Source organism: Marmota marmota, unplaced genomic scaffold (assembly GCF_001458135.2).
Source record: "Marmota marmota marmota unplaced genomic scaffold, marMar, whole genome shotgun sequence".
Lineage (NCBI taxonomy): Eukaryota > Metazoa > Chordata > Mammalia > Rodentia > Sciuridae > Marmota > Marmota marmota.
This window is the reverse complement of record NW_025999880.1, coordinates 11,175,922-11,190,085: the sequence shown is the minus strand read 5'-3', so window position 1 is coordinate 11,190,085 and position 14,164 is coordinate 11,175,922. Positions and strand designations below refer to the sequence as shown.

At 41.4% G+C, this 14,164-nt stretch overlaps 1 protein-coding gene across 1 annotated transcript; it reads right to left on the bottom strand.

Annotated features, from left to right (window-relative positions):
* Positions 1–6,531: 6,531 nt before the first annotated feature.
* On the bottom strand, positions 6,532–12,125 carry Ankrd40cl (ANKRD40 C-terminal like). Its single transcript, XM_048789009.1, has 4 exons — positions 11,814–12,125; positions 8,685–8,765; positions 7,883–8,058; positions 6,532–6,750 (listed from the first exon to the last, which is right to left on the bottom strand). Exons 1-4 carry the CDS (start codon positions 11,851–11,853, stop codon positions 6,607–6,609), a joined length of 441 nt encoding a protein of 146 aa, XP_048644966.1. The 5' UTR covers positions 11,854–12,125; the 3' UTR covers positions 6,532–6,606.
* Positions 12,126–14,164: the final 2,039 nt, after the last annotated feature.

Below are 14,164 nucleotides of genomic sequence, written 5' to 3'. Positions count from 1 at the left end.
CCTATCAATTTCTGTGTATGGGGTGTATAATATACATAATAAGAATTCTTAAAAAAAAAAAAAACAGGTGATTTTATGTCACAAACAGGAGAATTGGCATGTTTCTATCTTTATCTAGCTTTATCAACTGAATAAAAATATTTCTAGCTACATACATATATTACATATGATAGCAATTCTGTGGCTTAATGTTTTTCAAATATTTCCATCATTTTATAGGGTAAAGAAACTGAGTGGGTTATACAACTTATCCAAGAGCTTCATGTTGATGAAATGTTAGGATGTGGAGTCTAGGCCTCCACATCTTGGTTTAGTATTCACAACTTTTGTGCAGTTGTGTTCGTTCTGATGGGCATAATGAATCATTATAGAATTTACTAAAGAAAATAACTCCCCATCAGCCTTTTCTCCCTTTTTCTTTTTCCCCATTCCCTCTATTTTGTGTGGTACTGGGGACTAAACCCAGGTCCACTCTACCACTGAGCTGTACCCCAGCCCTTTTTATTTTGTATTTTGCAACAGGATCTTACTAAGTTTCCTAGGCTGGCCTGGAACTTGCCATCCTCCTGCTTCGGCCTCCTGAGTCTCTGGGATTACAGGCGTGCATTACCACACCTGGCTCCAAACTTAAAAATAATGATGTATCATTTTTAGAGGCTTTGTATGAAAAAATCCTATGGGGACAAAGCCCTCTGGGCAACTCCAGCTGATCTGGAGATGCAATGATACATGAATTTATCTTTGAATTTTTAAGAGATTCTTCATATGAGGATTAAGATAAGGTGTGAAATAAAGTGTAACAAAATGAGTTAGTCCTCTCCTAAGCTGTTTTGTGTTTGACAAGATTATAGCATTAAGAGGTAATGTAATAAATATACTAAAGTATTCAAATGCCAGATTTTTCTTCCTCATCTAGAATCCACAGCTAACTTAAAAGAAGTGAAATAAGTGGTCCTGTGAAAAGCTTACTCTGGGGACACTTTTGAAGCTACCCTAGGATTTTAGGGAGAGACCTAGCCACTTAAGGTGACTTATGGAGATAGAAAAGCTGGCTTTTATACTTTATACCCCAGGTTGATCTGACTACAGAGGGACTGATTTTTGCTAACCAAAATCACATCTAGTGTAGATGCCAAGGGCTAATTTTCTATACACATTTTGCTATGCTGACCAAAAAGTTACCAGCTGGCTAATGGTTCTGTGTCTCTTCTTTTTGGAGAGCTGATTTTAATCAAGAAGATGACTTAATAAGAACTGAAATTAGAACAGTGGTTGATATTTTCAAAATCTTTTTATTTTGGAAATTTTAAGACACAGAAGTTGAACAGTATAATTAAGTTGAACAGTATAATTAGCAGTGTAATTAATCACTGTCAACTGATGACTATTAAGACTCATTGGCCAGTGTTTTTGTGTATGTATCCTGTCCTCTCATTTTCAAAAAAAAAAAAAAAAATCTCTTATCCATTTAATCTGTAAATAATTCAGCATGTATGTATAAAAGAAACTCTTAAACATATAGTTCATTAATATCAAATTGAATAAGCTTTTATTAGCTGAAGCTATCAAACTATAGTAATGGTTCAGTAGAGTAATTTCTTTTGCTGCCCTCCAGAGGGCCAGGTAATGGAGTCTGCTGGTCAAGCCTTTCTTCTCTGTAATATAGAGACAGAATCCATGAAGACCATTTTTGTTAAAATGGGGTTTTTTTTGGTTTTTGTTTTTCAAAAAGATAAAGGTCCATTTATGTTTGGCCTGAAAACACCTTTCTTGCATTTTTTATTTAAGTTGTTAATAACCTAGTCATGTTATTCATTTTAGATATTTATCTCCTAGCCTTAGAGTAGGCATTCTAGTTCCTTAAATAGGTTCAGTGTCACAGAAGACAACCAACCGTATCTCTCCAGGGTCTAAGAACACTGAATCACATATGTTTTGAGCTCTGCACTCTGATTAAAGATTTTAGAAATATAAAAACTAAAAAATTCATGTGGAAGTTGGGTTTGTTTTTGTTTTTTTTCCCTTTTCTTTTGGTACCAGGGATTGAACCCAGGGGCTCTTAACCACTGAGTCATATACAATTTTTATTTTTTATTTTGAGACAAGGTCTCCTTAAGCTGCTGCAGCTGGCATTGAACTTGTGATCCTCCTGCCTCAACCCCCTAGTCACTGGGATTATGGGCAAGCTCCACCACACCTAGTGGATGTATTTAGAGCTCAGGTTCATTCTGTTTTTTAAAATGGATTGTAGATAAAAGCTATGTATGATCAATGTTGTTTTATTTTTTGGTGTTAGGGATTGAACTCATGGCCTCATGCATATTAAAAAAACACTACCACTGACTGAGCTATGTCCCCAGCCCCACTGCTATGTATGTTTTCTGTTATATGCATGAAACAAAACATTTGAAGTTGTATATGCATTCTATGGGATGGGACTTCATTCAGGGTTGATTTTCAAAGTTTGAATTTCTGATTAATTTTTAGTTGTTAGTGAAAGGACCCCAAATGACAACTTTTTTTTTTTTTAAATTTTGTATTACAATTGAAATGCTTGCAGGTGATTTAAAAACAACAGAATTGTTTGGTGATGTATGATTTCCTTCTGTCCCTCTGTTCTTATAGGAACACTTTTGTTACCACCTTCCTTTTTTTTCCCCCTTTTGAATAGGAGGTGAGGGATTTGAGCAAAATACGTTTAGATGTCTTTTTATATATGTTTACCCATATGTTCTGAATCTATCTTCACTAGCCTATTTAGAAGCATTTATTTTGAGACATAGAAGACAGCACTTTTAAGTTGAACATTTGGCTTTTAAAAATATATTTCAAGGAAGCCAAAGCAGGGAAGTAAATGTATTTTTCATTGTTGTATCAGAATTTTTAATTTTCTGTTTTAAAAATGCACTTTGAGAGTTTCATAGATGATGTGTTTCTTAACCTCAGCCATCCCATGTAGATGAGTTGTCAATAGATGTAAGAACATTTAGGAACAACAACTTCAGAAATGGTTTGTCATAACTGGGTGTGCCATAACTCATCCATAGGTACATACCCTTGAGAAACTCTTACACATGTGCCAGGAGATGGATATAAAATTGTCATAATGGCAGCATTTGTAACAGGAAGAAAACGAAAAAAAAAATGCTGGGAAGACCCCAAGTCAACATCTTTGTTGGATATATAGTGTGATGCATTCCTACCATGGAATTCCATAGAAGTGAAATTGAACTACAGCTCCACGTCTGAACCTGGATGACTCAACAGTATAATAATGGTCAAAAGAGCAAGTTACAGAAGGATTTATCCACTGTGGTTCCATTACTGTGCTGGTTAAAAACAGGCTGTTTTATACATGGTAAATGAAAGAAAAATAAGGAAATGATTGACACAATTCAATGTCAGCTGGTGCTTTGGAAGTTTGGAAGGAAATGTGATCATGGAAGGCAAAGGGGTCTTCAGAGCGATTGGTGACACTCTTTGAAGTTGGATGGGCATTTTCTTTTAAAATTATGTTTATGTGCTTTGCTTTTGTATGTATGATATTTCTTAATAAAATTTAAATTTAAAAAGTGTGGGAAAGGTTTTGGTGTAGGTAGTGACTGATAACATGTGAACATAATGTACTTTATAGAATTAATCCTCCTTAAATGCCTGGCAGATTGAAAAGGTACTGTTTCTGGACTGCCAAATTCAGAGGCATAGTCATAGTTACTAAAAGCTAGAAACAAGACCTAGTTATGTTTCTTTGTGGTATCTTCTTACCCCCTTTTAATCTTAACAATTTAAATTTAACAATTTTAGTTTTGGTGCTATCCCGGGAGTGGATCTTTTCTGTTTATGCTAGTTTGAAGGGAAGCTTTTCTCAGACATAAGCCAGTCCAGAGGGGGAATCTGCTGAGCCACGCCCTACTCCTTCCTCTTTGTACCAGAGTTAATCTCTCTTTGGTTCTTGCTCTGATTTTAGTAGGGGTATAAGAAATAGTTAATACAGCTGTTTCTCTTTAAAAGGAAGAAAGTGATTGAAACTTGAAAAGCACCTGCAGATGCATTAGGTTCACATAGCTAAGGCCTCTGTCATCAGTTACTAGTTGCCTTCTTCCCCCCAGTCCTGCTCTCCAGATGAGACCTTTTTTGGGGGGGGGGGTATTGGGGATTGAACCCAGAAGTACTTAACCACTGAGTTAATGTCCCCCACCCATTTTTACATTTTATTTAGAGTTGCTTAGGGCTTCGCTAAGTTACTGAGGCTGCTTTTTTTAAAAAAAATTGTTCAAAACATTACAAAGATCTTGACATATCATATTTCATACATTTGATTCAAGTGGGTTATGAACTCCCATTTTTACCCCATATACAGATTGCAGAATCACATCGGTTACACATCCACGTTTGAGGCTGCTTTTGAACTCAAGATCTCTGGCCTTGGCTTCCTGAGTCATTAGAATTGCAAGCATGCCTCACCGTGCGTAGCCACAGAGGAAACATGGAGTGAGGTCTCAACATCCTTCCAAGTGCCATATATAGTAAAACCAGATGTAGCTCCCTACCCTAGTAAAACAATTTAAAAGTCATAAAGTGAAATTGTACCTTGTGTACAATTTTACAATCAATGACTTAGGTAAAAAAACTACTGTCAACTTATACTTGAAACTATTTTGCTGTGTGGTTCTTTCCCTCCCTTTTGGGGTGTAGACTTTATTAATTTGGGTTTTGAGTTTGCTCAGAACCTTGTGATTAAATGGATTCTCTTGTAGATCATAGGAGGTACCTGTGTAAGTTCTGCATATTAGAGTAGTAGAAGCTTTCATCCTGACAGTGATTTTGTTTCAAGTAATGGGCTTATCAGATGCATTTAAAAACAACCTAAAAATCTTGTATTTCCACAAATGATGAATTCAGGCTGTTTATCAACCCTTGGGCCCCTGCCTAAATTTTCCTCAAAGTAAAATTGAAAATACTTTAGGAAGGTGTCACTTGGGGATTGTCCTGTCACCACCCCAATCTCTTGGCATTGGGACACTGGGCTTTTTTTTTTTTTTTTTTTTGGTACCAGGGATTGAACCAACGAGAAACATTTTCTGCCCTTTTTTTGTTTTATTTCGAGACAGAGTCTCCCTAACCCTTTAGGTGTCACTAAATTCCTGAGGCTTGTCTCAAACTAGCAATCCTCCTGCCTCTGGAGCATCTAGGATTATAGGTGTGCCACAACACCCAGTGTAGGCCATTACTATGTTTTTTCTTTTGTATTTTTTTTTCATTACTATGTTTTTTAAAACATGCATAAGATGGGCATGGTGGTGCACACCTATAATCCCAGTGACCCAGGAGTGGGAGGCAAATTTGAGACCAGCCTGGGAAATTTAGCAAGATCCTATCTCAAAAGTAAAATAAAGAATATGTGGCATAGGTGCTTAGTTACATTCATTGATGTAGCCATGGATGCCAGTTAAATTGCATTAACATATTACATTCCATGAATGGTGGGATGGGATTCCCAAGCCTATACCATTAACCATTTCCTCTTGAACAGTTGGGTAGAAGTGTTTGCATAATGCTTATATGTCTTTTCCTCACTCTTGATCATCACTGAGCTTTTGAGAAGTAAAAAAGAAACAGTGACCTGTTTCATATGCTGAAGATCCAATTAAAGCATTGAATTTGCCCACAGGGAGCTTTGGTATTTATGTATACCTCTTCTGTAATGATCAGAGATGACATCATAGTCTGTAGAAGTTATGGATATGTAAAGAAGTGGTAGTGTAGTGTGTGTGAGAGTAAAAGTGGGTAAGCGAGCAGCTAATGAGTGCTTAACAAAATACAAGTAGTTGTACTAGAAGTCAACTAGAAGAGTTGATTCAGATTCTAGGCAGTGTAGGGAGGAACTTAACATATATTTGATGACAACTGACCTTGGAAATAGATGTTAGGTTAACAGCTGTGCTATTTCCTTCTCACTTGACTGAATTCAGTGGTTTGGGCTATGCTTGACTGTTCTGTAAGTTTTCTTTTAAAAAGTCTTAAAGGTAGTTACTTGGGTTATATAAATCGTGCCATTTTATGGGTAAGTTTAAATGTATGCAGATAGGACTGGGGATGTAGCTCATTGTAATTGCCTAGCATACACAAGGCTCTGCATTGGATCCCTAGTATCACCCAAAAAGAAAGTCAAGTGTTTTTAAAAATAGGGATTGTTGCTCTGCCCTTAATGGGGTTCACATGAAGGATACCCCTGTCATTTGCTCTGGCTGAATCTCATCAAAGCATACTGATTCCTAATCAGGATTGGGGTGCAACACTACAAAATAATTTGCTTTGGTGTGGATGTGATAGTTGTGTTTGTCAAAGGGCCACATCCCAGCCCTCTTTACTATGAGACAGGATATATTTAAGTTGCCCAGGTTGGCCTCCAACTTATTCTTCTTGCCTTACTTTAGCCTCCCAAGAAACTGAGATTACAGTCAAAGCCCTTTTGAATTTACTCTTCTCCCAGCTCAGAATTTGGAGATAAGGAATTATATTTTCCAAAGTTCAAACATGAAGTCAAATTTCATGTGTATCCAGCATTATCATTATAAAATAATGATTCCTGTTTAATTTGGGGGGTTAATAAGTCATTTTTGCGGCATTACTATTGTAGCAGGACTTTTCTGTTAGAGATGGTGTGTATTGTATCCATTCAGAGCTTCCATTTTTCATTAAAAGGAGTTCTATTTCCTCAAAGTCCTGTAGTCTTCGAATGTCTTTGTCCTAAATATGGAAAAGAAATTATGTAATGGTTTATAAATAATCGATGAAGTCATGTCATCTTGGGTTCTTGCCTACACTCCTATTTCTCATTGTTTTGTCTTTATCCACTGTAAACCATTAGCACTTGAGAGTTGCGGTGTTTGTTGTTGGTGGTGGTATCCTTCTGCACTGGGGGTTGAACCCAGAGGTGTTCATCTATATCCCTCATCCCCAGCCCTTTATTTTCTATTTTTTGAGACAAAGTCTTGCAAAATTGCTCAGACTGGCCTGCAACTCGGAATTCTTCTGCCTCAGCCTCCTGAGTAGTTGTGGTTGGATTGCAGGCATGCTGCACTGCACCGGCTCCTATTGGAGGTTTCTAAGGGGATGATAGTCCCACTTGATGCTGCTGAAGACAATGGGCCGGGCAAACATGTTTTAAAGCTAACTGCCAAGAATATGCCATAGCTGAGACACCAATAAAAATTGCCAAGGCACTTTGAAAAAAAAAAATACTATCTGAAGAAATGAAATTTTTCTGACCTGGGGATATAACAACACTTGCCTAGCATGTGTGAGGCACTGGATTTTATCCCCAGCACTGCCAAAAAAGAAAAGTTGTTCCTTCTGAAATTAAAATTTGAGATATGCATTTTCTTTTTTATTTTTTCACAAAATTTTTGTCAGTGGACCTTTATTTCTATGCAGTGCTGAGAATCGAACTCAGTGCCTCTCACATGTGCTAGGTAAGTGCTCTACCACTGAGTTACAACCCCAGCCCAGAGGTCTGCATTTTCAATCTGGAAAATAAATGAATTTGGTTTTGTGCAATTACAGAGGCAGACCTTTGCTAAACAAAGAGTGGGCTTGTGTTTTCTGTCCTGAGGACTATGCCACCTTTTGTCAGCCAGGCAGATTTGCAGAGATTGCAGTGCCAAAAATACTGAATTGCAACTCCTAAGTTGGGAAATCACTTGTCATTCAGAGGTTTTTAAAGAGGTCATGGATTAGTAGTTATTCAACGTTATCTGCTACCTTGCTTGATCATTCTATAGGCTGAATTTCTAATATCTTTAATTTCATTTTCATATTAGAAATGCAACAGTTGACTCACAGAACATTCCCACCTCATTTAGAAACTTGTAAACCTTACCTTTCTGAGCAGAGTGTTAGGTAGCTTTCTGATCTTCTCCACTTGCTCTGGGTTAATCCCCAGTTCACAGCAACTCACTTTTAGTAGGTTTTGATAACTCAGCTCGTGTCTGTGCAGTTCAATTTCAATGAAGTCATTTTCTTTGGGGCTCTGAATTCTTACTTTAAGCACCAACTCTAGATCGCCCATAAATTAAAATTTAATTTTAAAAATATGCATTTTAGAGACTTTGGACATTATCATTTATTACAGCATAGATGATCCTAAGTACTGAATAATAAGTAGACATGGAGTTTCCATAGACTAAACGTTTTTCATTCATAAGCTGATTTTTTTTTCTTTTTTCTTGCATGCTGAGCAAACTTCAGGATGTATTGCAAACAGAAAGCTTACAGTTTGAAAGCAGCCAACAATTTAGATATCAATTTTGTTTCAGGGCTGGGGATCAAACCCAGGACCTCACACATGTGGGCACTGTCCATTGAGCTACACCTCCAGCTCACAGCCAAGGACTTAAAATATGCAGTGGGTATTTATATGCCTCACCCCTGGGCAATGCATAGCAGTTGTTTTTACCCTGGATATTTGGAAAACTTCAGGGACATGTCTCACTGAGCAGAGTGCAAACTTTGTGATTCCTACTACACCCCCTGAGAGGAGGAGTCTGCCCTCTTTTGGAATAGTGGTACTAAGTGTAAGTCTTCAATCTACTGTCCTGAGAAGGATTATATGGCCTAACAGTGCACTGTAAGCCACCTGGTGAATTTGGCTTTGCAACATGGTGGAGGGCTTGAGTCCTCACCTAGGCAGGTGTTGTTAGGTTTGGCATTAACACTTGGGGCACTTGTCGAGTGTGGACTGGTGCCTTCTTGCTTATGTTCACCTGGAAGAGAATTAAAAGAAGGAAAAGTTGAGAAGCAGCAGCACCTCAGCATGTGGCTGGTGGCCAGATCTGCGGGTCAGATGAGGGACAATGACGCTCTCCAGTCCTGCCCTGCAGCCTATCCTCCCCTTCTTAGGCGGAAAGCCAGGTCAGGAAAAGGGCAGTAATTACTTTCAATCTTGAACAGTAATTTTCCTTAATCACCACCCAGATCATGAAAGGGAGCTGAGACGGTATTTTTAATGGTGTATAATGTGGGGAAGAAATATTTATAATGTGTGTGCTTAGGATTCCACTTAAATATTTTCAACCCTGAGTGTTTTATGTTTAGATCGCTAGCAGAGTTACACAGCTAAAAAAGGTCGCTTTATAAGGAGAAACGTTTTCACCCAGAGGGAAGAGAAGTATTTGCATAGTGCTTTGCATGAGTCAGTCCTTTCACATACTTCTTTCTTTCTCCCCTATCCACTGGACACAGAAAGCCTGACCTATACCAGACACCAGGCCAAGCCCTTGGGGAAATGATTAAGAAACAACTCCAAAAGATCTCTTCTAGAGTTTATAGGCTGGCAGCAGAAATACATTAGTAAAGGGGAAATCATGAGGGCGCCTGGTGTGGTGTGCCAAAGGCGAGCCCCGCAGTACTGTGGAAGTATATAAGGGGTCAAGAAAGGTTTCCCTGAAGGTGGAGCCTCCGAACTCCATCTAGAGGATGAAGAGTTCTAACCAGTTCCAAAGGACAGAGGGTGGGAGGAGCTTCCGGGCCCTGTGGGAGAGGAAAACAGCCCACATGTAGCTGCAGGGCAGAGAGGTGGTAGCAGCTTGATTATGGGATTAGCCTTGTGCTGTCCAGTTAAGTAGCCACTTGTCAAATGAAATTAGATACACACTGGATTTTGAAGACAGTGTGGAAAAAAAATTTTCGTTCATTTTTGCTACTGATTACATATTGAAATGATGATGGTTTGGATATATTGTATGAAATAAAGCATTAAAATTTTTTTTAGTTGGACACAATGTCTTTATTTTTGTTTATTTTAATGTGATGCTGAGGATCGAACCCAGGGCCTTGCATGAACTGGGTGAGCGCTCTACCGCTGAGCCACAACCCCAGCCCCCCTGAAATAAAGCATATTATCAATATTACTTCCACTTGTTTCTACTTTATAAAATGTGGCTACTAGAGAACTTTAAATGCAAACGTGACTTGAATTGTATGTATGTTGCCCAGCACTATTCTAGTGAAAGGTTTTGGTCTCAGTTTTCAGCAGGAATTGTCATAATCAGACTTGCATTTAGGTTGTGGCAGAGAGGAAGGGGACCGCTCACTGCTCTCAAAAGAATCATGTGAAGATTAGACATAATTTCCATTTCAGACTAAAACATTGGCGCTAAAAGGTGAAGATCTTACTCCAAGTTAGTAAATGGCAAGACCTGTGTGCAGCTGGGCCTGGCTACATTATCTGTGGAGCCAGTTACAAAAGAAAAGTGAGGAAGGCAGTCTCCCCTTTCCACAGATGGATGACCTGCGAGGGACTGTAGCCTCACCCCCTGGACATCCTGGCTGCCTGGTGGGGGAGCTGAGAGGCCAGCTCTTCCTGCGGCCACCCTTGCAGCATACCATGGTGCTGCCTGCCCCTTCCTTGACTCCTGATCCTTCTTATGTCTGAGCCCCATCAAGGATGCAGATGACAGCAGAATGAGGGACTCTAGCAGATGGTTACAGCTGGGGCTGGCCTAGGTGTGAAGGCCACAACGCCCCCATGCTCCATTGTTCTATCTGATTCCACTTTTTAAAATATAAATTCAAAGCTAAAATTAGAAAAAAATTCAAGTCAATGACCAGAACATGACATTCCAAGCCTGTGGCCTTTCTGAATGCAACCCTTGTGCCACAGTGCCAAAGCCCCTCCAGCAAAGAGGCATCGTGCCTGGCTTATTAGCCTTTCTTTGCACAGCAATAAAGTCCCTCTCCCAGTACATGGGGCTCTGCAGTCTAGTCCTTGCCCTTCCACCCTGAGCCATGGAGGTGGCTCGGCACACAGTGAGACCCCTCTCCCAGGCAGTGACTCAGGCACCAGTCCAAGACAGGAAAGATACCTTCCTGTCACTTCAACTTACCCGACACATGATGCAAGAACTTTCCACCCTAGTCCACCATGCTTAAAAATCTCTTATTGTCTGCTGGGCGCACTGGGGTAAGCCTGTCATCCCAGCGCTTGAGAGGCTGAGGCAGGATGATCACAAGTTTGAGGCCAGTCTCAGCAATTTAGCGAGGACCTAAGCAACTTAATGAGACACTGTCTCAAAAAATAAAAATGGGGGCTAGAGATGTAGCTCAATGGTAAAGCACTCTGTGTTCAGTCTCCAGGACCCAAAATAAAAGTGTTTTGGGGGTCCAATTAGCACATCAGATCATCTGTGGATAAGTAGGCTCTCACAGAGATCCAAGAGCACTTTTTTAAGTCAGAGAGATTTGGGTCTGTTCTTCCTCAGCTACTTAGTAGCAGTGACAGTTTAGACAAGTTTATATAACCTATTTGAGCCTCAGTTTTCTTTTTTTTTAAATTTTTTTTAAAGAGAGAGAGGAGATAAGAAAGAGAGAATTTTAATATTTATTTTTTAGTTTTCGGCGGACACAACATCTTTGTATGTGGTGCTGAGGCTCGAACCCAGGCCGCATGCATGCCAGGTGAGTGCGCTACCGCTTGAGCCACATTCCCAGCCTGAGCCTCAGTTTTCTGATCTGAAAATGAGGTTCATCATCTCTGGCTCACAGTAAGAAGGCAAGGAGGAAGTCCACAGAAGGTGGACACTCCTGGCACAAGTGAGCACCAGGAATTGCTGGCTGCTACCAGCATTTGTCATAGCTGTTGCTACCTGCGTCCCCCAGAAGGGACACTTGGCCCAATTGCTCTACTCTGACAGACTGTCAGAGTGCGAGAGGTCATGGGCCCTGCTGGGCACAGGATCACCCTGGACCAGACTTCCCCACTCCCCTCCACATGTTCATTGAGGGCTGGGATGGAAGCAGAACTCCAGACTCACCTGCTGACTTCTCTCCGATATCCAGTTCCGCCTCAGCCATGGGTCACCTCTGTGGTCCACAGATCAGCAGCCCCTCTTACCTTTATGCACAAACTTTCAACCAAATAAAAAAGTGCTTTCTAAAGCCTCCGCAGATCTGCCTGCAATAAAAACAGTATGTTCTTGTCATCAGCCCCATAAGATGGGGCAAGGTCATTTTTATTTTACGGCTCAGCAAACTGAGACTTCCCCATACGGGCCACCAAATGCCGCAGTCTGGCTGGGCACAATCAGGAGCCACTTGTCAAAAGAAACTAACTTTATTTTTAGAACCACACACACCAAACAAAACAGCCTCTCAGGAAAAATCCTCAGAGCCTCAACTGCCACCACCGGCTTTCCACAAGCCTCTCTCTCCCCCACAAGCTTCTCTCCACCTCCCACAATCCTCCTGCTCTTGAGGCCGATTGGCTGGGTCACGTGGGCGGAGCCAAAAAAGTCCCCCAATGAGCAGCTCCCTGGTCTGAAAGGGCAGGGAAACAGCCCAATGAGCATCACCGCAGAGGAGCCAATCAGCTAGATGTTGCTGGGGCCGCTGTGAGCCAATCATCAGCCGGCAACTGGAAGTTTGCTGGCAGCTGGAAGTTTGCTGGGGCCCCTTCGGCTGTGGCTCTCAACAGGTGTGTTGTATGATTTGCACTGGGTGATGCAAATGAAGAAAGAGACTGAAGTTCAAGGCTCCCCACTCCTTCCCCAGACTGTCCACTGGGAATGGTGCAGACCAGGCCAACAGTACTTATGTAAAGGAATGGCACCCTTCAGAGGGGAGACCTGAGGGGCACAGCCAGGCACCCAGCCAGACCCTAGCCTGGAATCTAACCCACCTTGGGAAAAAGTTAGAAGCTACTACATTAAGGGTAAAAAATAAATCCAATACTTAGTTTCTGGATTGAACAGACTCTGCCTCCTCCCCTGTTGTCTCTTCCTTTTCCCTCAGCAGCTGTGCATGACAAGAAAGAAGTAGGAAGCTCCCAATTCATACCTGGGCAGACAGCCTTGTGGATGATCCTGGATCCCTTGATTCTAAGCATTGAAGTGGAAAAGGCAGGCTGGAGCAGGAAGTTCCGTGATGGGTGGGTGGGGCAGCACAAAGTCCTGTCTCAAAGGCCAGATGAAGACAGGAGGCATTTTAGCAATGGGAACCTTTTGTCTGGGTGACCCACTTCATTTAACCCTCCTGAGACAGAGGATGGTCAAATCGATGAGACAGCCAGTGGGCTTCAGCATCAAAAAAGCTGGAGGGGGGTCCAGGTTGTGGCTCAGTGATAGAGCGCTTGCCTAGCACTCGTGAGGCACCACTGAGAGCTGGGGCTGGGGTTGTGGCTCAGTGGTAGAGCACTCGCCTGGCACGTGAAAGGCCCTGGGTTCGATCCTCAGCACCACATAAAAATAAACAAAATAAAGATATTGTGTCCAACTACACAATGTACTTTTTTTTTTTTGGTTGTTGTTCTTTTAAAGAAAAAGCTGGAGGGAGGCAGGCCTAGAGGTGCATGACTCTAATCCCAGGGATTTGGGAGGCTGAGGAAGGAGGATCTCAATTTCTAGCCCAGCTTAGGAAATGTAGCAAGATCCTGTCTCAAAAATTTTATCTCAAAAATAAAAATGGCCCCAGGGATATAGCTTAGTGGTGGAGCACCCCAGGGTTAAATCCCCAGCGCCACAAACAAGACAAAAGGAAAGGAAAAAAACAAAGAATAACTATTAGTGGCTTGAGAGGCTGAGACTGGAGGATCACAAGTTCAAAGTTAGCCTCAGCAACTTACCCTTAACCAATTTACCTGTCTCCAAAAAAAAAAAAAAAAAAAAGATGAAGGATTAATCTTCATCTGGGGCTGGGCTCAGTGGTTAAACATCCTGGGTTTAATCTCCAGTACAAAAATACAACAAAAATTAAAATACCCCAGCTGTGACTGCCCCCTCTGCCACTCTACAAGGAGTTTGAGTTAGTTGGTCTGGGTTGGTTGCCTCCTGGATCCTGGAATTTTTAAAGCTCCCCAGCTGATGGTAAGGTGCAGCTAAGGCTTGATTTGGCCAACCTGCTTAAGAAGCAACTGGGAAAACTGAAGCCTTGCGAAGTGAAATGCTGAGAGTCACGTGGCCAGCCACACACAAGCTGACCTCCCCAGCCGGGCGCTGGTTTCTTCCTGTCAGGAATGGAGGAAGGTGGGGGCTGTGGGAGGAGGAAGTAGAGGGATCTGAGAATGGGAAAGAAAATGTACTTTGGCTAACCCAGCTGCCAGGGTGTGGGGAGCCATAAAAAGGGCACCTGAATGGGCAGGGCCCAGAGGTGCAGAGGAACTGTAGATGAA

Bases quoted from the DNA above. Each gene is read 5' to 3' on its own strand.
- Ankrd40cl (XM_048789009.1), bottom strand. From the start codon at position 11,853: ATGGCTGAGGCGGAACTGGATATCGGAGAGAAGTCAGCAG. The intron at 8,766-11,813 runs GTGAGTCTGGAG...ATTCTCTTCCAG, and splicing joins TATCGGAGAGAAGTCAGCAG to GTGAACATAAGCAAGAAGGC. The intron at 8,059-8,684 runs GTGAGGACTCAA...TGGGCGATCTAG, and splicing joins ACCTAACAACACCTGCCTAG to AGTTGGTGCTTAAAGTAAGA.